The 4,966-nt window shown below is 59.5% G+C and overlaps 1 protein-coding gene across 1 annotated transcript; it reads left to right on the top strand.

Annotated features, from left to right (window-relative positions):
- The first annotated feature begins 623 nt into the window (after positions 1 to 623).
- NKX2-6 (NK2 homeobox 6) lies at positions 624 to 4,623 on the top strand. Its single transcript, XM_022594823.2, has 2 exons — positions 624 to 1,218; positions 3,995 to 4,623. Exons 1-2 carry the CDS (start codon positions 648 to 650, stop codon positions 4,621 to 4,623), a joined length of 1,200 nt encoding a protein of 399 aa, XP_022450531.2. The 5' UTR covers positions 624 to 647.
- Positions 4,624 to 4,966: the final 343 nt, after the last annotated feature.

The raw sequence follows: 4,966 nt of genomic DNA on the forward strand, positions 1-4,966 counted from the left end.
CGTACACACATGCACACACACTCAAGGCAATCAACTTTAGGGAGGATAAAGGGGAGGAAAAGAAGGGCCCTGGGGTCGTGAAGGGCAAGGTGAGCACCTGTCTGGCCCCTACACCCCGGCGGCGACTATTACCTTTCTCCTCCTTACCCACTCACGGAGCCTATAAAGAGGTCAGGGGCTCCCCCAATATAGCTCCCAAGTCCTTTCTTCGCGCCAGGTCTGAGATGTCCCTCCTGGGAAGTGGCAGATCTCGGCTCCCTACATGCGGACTCGGCTCTCAGTGAGACATTTCCACCTCAGTCTAGGCCGTGGAGGGTCCAGACTCGCTCCTCTGCGGTCCAGCCCTGCTCCCTGGAAGGAGCTCTCAGCCTCCTGGCCCTTGCCGTGCGCGCACTTACACTCACGCGTGCAGCTCCAATCCCGCGGGTGCCCAGCGGTCTCCACCTGAGTTTTCCTCTGCCAGGCTTTGGACAGTTGAGCTGAGGCTAGGCCGGAGGGACCAACTAGGGTTGCAGAGCAAGGGTTCCACCCCCATCCCCGCAAACCCTCTAGGAGAGTCCCGAGGGACCCAAGGTTGACCTGGGAAGCTCCCGTTTGTACTGTATTCACCGAGATACGAGCCATGCGCAGGCTCTCTCCCGTTTTCCATGCTTTCGAGAACCCAAACCTTTCGGAAGGTTGCTGGGGGTTGGAGAGGAATTAGAAGGGCGAGAGAAGAAAGGACTGGGGCGGGGGGAGATGCTGAGTTAACACGTGGGTTCTGCGGGAACCAATGGGGGTCCGCGGTTTCGTCACCCGGCCCGGTCAATCGACTGGCAGGGATGGCCCAGAGGAAGGCGCAGTACGGGACGCTGGGTGTCTATCGTAGACCTTGGGTCTGCGGAGTCTGCAGCGGCAAAACGGAAAGCTCAGCGCGCCCCAGCCCCGCCCCCTCCTCCTTCAGGATGTTACTGAACCCTGTCACCTCCACTCCCTTTTCGGTCAATGACATCCTGAGGCTGGAGCGTGAGCAGATCGGCCCGGAGGCCTTGCAACTCAGGGGTGCACGGAGGAGCCCGGAAAGCTCTCAGTACCTGCTACCGGTCCCAGAACAGGGAGGGTCGGAGGTTCCCAGCACCGGTAGCGGCGACGGCGACAGAAGGCAGGAAGGGTCGGAGCCTCCTGAAGGTCCCTGTGAGACAGTCACAGAGATGGACGCTGAACTGGTGGGCGAGCCACGTGAGTACGCCCTCGGGTCTTGGCTCCTACATGGAGACCAAGAGGTGGGGTGGATTATTACCAATCGGCTCGTGGGGGGACACGCATCTCCTGGTCTTCCCGGCTCCGAGGGCTAGCCCCGTTTTCCTTCACATGAAGAGTCCGAAAGACAGGACTCTCAGCCCCCTCTAACATCTCCTCCAGACATCCTAACGAAAATGAGGTCCTGAATCTTGGGGGTTCACTATTTCCACAGCCAGTCCTCTGATTCCCACAGACACTCACTCCCCCGCCCCAGCCCCGACCCACAGCCACAGTTCCCAGAAACTCCAGCTTCTCTTTCTTACAGCAAAGCCCTCTACAGTATCTTAGCTGTGCTCCATCACCACCAGCTTTGCCAGACATCTCTCACCCTCTATACCCTAAACCGTCTGCCGAAAGTGTAGCCATCAAAGCAGCTGGGCGCTTTGGGAGTGGAAACTCCTTAGGCTCTGGGGTCAATCCCAGCCCAGCCTTTTCTTGGGGCTTGCCGAGTGGCCTGGCCAGTCCAGTCGTTCCTCTGCCTGGAGCACGGTAAGGGCAGCTCGCGTTTTAGCTGTTCTGGGAGACGAACGACTCCAGCGGAGCCTCAGCGCCTGGTCTCCGGAGGCGCAACCTTGTGCGCTGGTGGAGAGGCCAAGGCATCTGCGACCAGCGGCAGGAAGGGAAGAGGTGGACGGGGGTTGTGATGGGCTGGCTCTTGCCAGCCGGGAAGTTTTGGCTGGAGAGGCTCGACATTCGGGGGGATGAAAAGGCTATTCCTCCTCTTTCCAAACCTCTGCATCTTGGTCCGCAGCCTCCATGCCGGTCTGGGGGCTCCCGAGAGGCGCCTCGCAGGTCAGGCCTCCTCGGCCAGGCTGTACCACGGACACTCCATTCGAGCCTCAAACTAACCACATGAAGAAAATTAAGATGCTGGTTCAGGGTTATTCGTCGACTTGCAGGCTGGTTATTCACCTGCTCCAGGAGCCTGGAGAACAGTACACTTTGCTGTGTTCCCAAAGAAAGCTGTGAATTTTCTGCAGCGGACCCTAAACCTTAATCTCTCCCAGCGCTGCTCAGACAGCTCGCCGTTCACTTCGGCTTTGCCGAAAAAGGGGTCACGCTCCTCTGACCATTGCTGTCACCTGGCAGCTGAAGACAGCCGCAGGGCTTTCCTCCTCCGCTGGCGCGCCCGGGGCAGCTCGCTGTTCTGCGGCTGCGGTTGTCGCCGAGAAGGGGCCAGCGCCCGGCTCCAGGAAATAAGCCCAGGGGCCACGGCAGCCACCGATCGCGCGTGGAAGGGATCTTCGCTGGGGGATTCTGTGCGCCTCCTCCGTCCTCAACTTGCTTTCAGGGACGCAGGGTGAGAGGGGCTCCGAACTATGACCGGGAAGGCACGGAGTGGCCTGCAGTCCCTCGGTCTGCGTGGTCAGCGACTCCCAAATGGGGTCCTGCTTGTTCCACAGAGTCACCGAAGGCCAGCTGTTACTTTTTGATTTGCTAAGAAAACACACCCTCGTCAATATCTTTCCTCTTTGCCGGGAGAGATGTCCTAAGTTTGTCTGAGCACAGGCTTCTCTGAAGGAAGGTTTTATCTCCTCAATCTGAAATACCAAACAGCCCCTTGCCCCAGGAGACCGCGCCAGCGCGGTTGTGGATTTGGAGTCGGATTCCAAGTAGTACCGGCTCTAATTAGGGGCTTCCTGCTCCGCCTCGCCAAGAGCATGAATCCTTTCACGTTCCCGGTTTTCTCCTGGCGTGAATTTCCACGAAAACTCAGCATTTCCTTCCTACCTACCCTTGGATAAAAAGCAGAACTTTGCCAAATCAGGAGATGTGGGAAGAAGGGAAGGAAAGTCTGCGTCTTGGAGGGTCCCGAGCACAGTCGCCCAGGGGTTATCTTCGAGGGCGCTGCCGGATCCGAAGAGGAAGTCCGGGAGAAGCCAACGCCACCCGCTCTCCCGGGAGACCCCAAAGGAGAAAGAGGAGGCTTTTTAAAAAGCCAAATGTGGATCTTAACTTTACATACCCCGCAAAGAGAACCTCAGTTTCCGAGCCAAGAATCAGCAGCCAGAAAATAATTTTTATTTTATTTTATGTTGTTAATTTGGATACAGAGCATCGCGTCCAAGAAAGATGGGAAGGGTTCCTGGTGCCAGTGGAGCATCTGACGACCAAAGAGACAAGGATGTGAGCAAAGATGAGGTGAAGGTGGGAGGCACTGGAGACCCTGGCGCCTGGGCTAGAAACCAAGTACCCTGCGGTGCGCGCCGGGCCACAACGGATAGCCAGGCGGATGGGAGCCTCTGGGCAAGCATGTCACCGAGTTTTGGTTCTCTCTCTCTCTGCCTCTGTCTCTCTCTTTCCCCACCAAGAGCAATCTAAAGTCAGTCTCTATCTAATAGGCTCGCAGCAAAAGTTTCCCCAAACTCGCCCACACTTTAGAATTGCAATCACAGGGAACAGCCCAGATACAGACATTCTAAGAAGAGAATGAAGCTTAGACTCTGGATCGAGAGTCTATCTTTGGGTAAACGACTGTACACTGGGTACCACTGAGTGTCACAATTTGCATTATGTTCCAGCAGCTGCAAAAGCGACAGAGCATGGGGGAAAGGAACAAGCTTTGGGACGGGGTGAGGGGTCTGCAGAAGGGAGAGACGGGGAACCGAAGTGAAGGTTACTAGGAGGGGAGGGGAGTCCCTTGAAAACAGTGTAAGAATCTCTCGGGTGAGCCTTAGGCTGGCGCTGACGGTGTTCCTTCCTGTGCTTTTAGAGTCCGGCCTCAGCGCAGCCTCGCCCCCCTGCGACGGTACCCGAGTGCAGGAGCGCGACGTGGGTGATAGCGGCGGCGGCGGCGCGCGCGGGGTTGGCTCGGAGCATCCCAAAGGGCGGCCCCGGCGGAAGCCGCGCGTGCTCTTCTCGCAGGCGCAGGTGCTGGCTCTGGAGCGGCGCTTCAAGCAGCAGCGGTACCTGTCGGCGCCGGAACGCGAGCACCTGGCCAGCGCCTTGCAGCTTACGTCGACGCAGGTCAAGATCTGGTTCCAGAACCGGCGCTATAAGTGCAAGAGACAGCGCCAGGACAAGTCCCTGGAACTGGCGGGCCACCCGCTAGCGCCACGCCGGGTGGCGGTGCCCGTGCTGGTGCGGGATGGCAAGCCCTGCCTGGGCCCCCGCACGCCCGCCTTCCCCGGCCCCTATGGCGCGGCCGCGGCGCCCTATTCCTGTTTCGGCGGCTACGCGGGCGCTGCCTACAGCGCTCCCTACGGCTGCGGCTACGCCGGCGCGCCCCCGGGCCCCGCGCCCCCCGTACCCCAGGCCAGCTCTGGCTTCAGCGCGGGGGGACCGAGCGCCAACCCGCAGGGCCATCTGCCCGCCACGCTTCAGGGGGTCAGGGCCTGGTGAGGCGTCTTGGCTCGGTTGCGCCACCCTGAACAGATGCTCGGTCCCGCCTCTCCGCTAACCTTTCGCGGCCGGGATGAGGGAGCGCCGCCGTGGAGGAAATAGGCCACCCGATGGCATTTCTCTCACGAGCGATCCCTGGGACTAGGAATTGCCTTCGACTAGCCATCCAGCTGAAGGCCCTGGGGGCGTTCTTCTCCCGAGAGACGCAACGCGGGGCCTCCGCCAGCCGCCCACGAAGCAGCACTGGGAGGGAGGAAAGCCAAGGGTGGCTGGCAGTTTTGGGCGTCAGAGTAGTAGTTCTGAGGCAGATGACTTTTCAGGCCTCAAATACAGGGGCTGAGAG

The sequence above is a fragment of the Delphinapterus leucas genome, chromosome 6 (assembly GCF_059928025.1).
Source record: "Delphinapterus leucas isolate spDelLeu-1000000601 "Yukka" chromosome 6, BTC_Dleu_Yukka2, whole genome shotgun sequence".
NCBI classification, from domain to species: domain Eukaryota; kingdom Metazoa; phylum Chordata; class Mammalia; order Artiodactyla; family Monodontidae; genus Delphinapterus; species Delphinapterus leucas.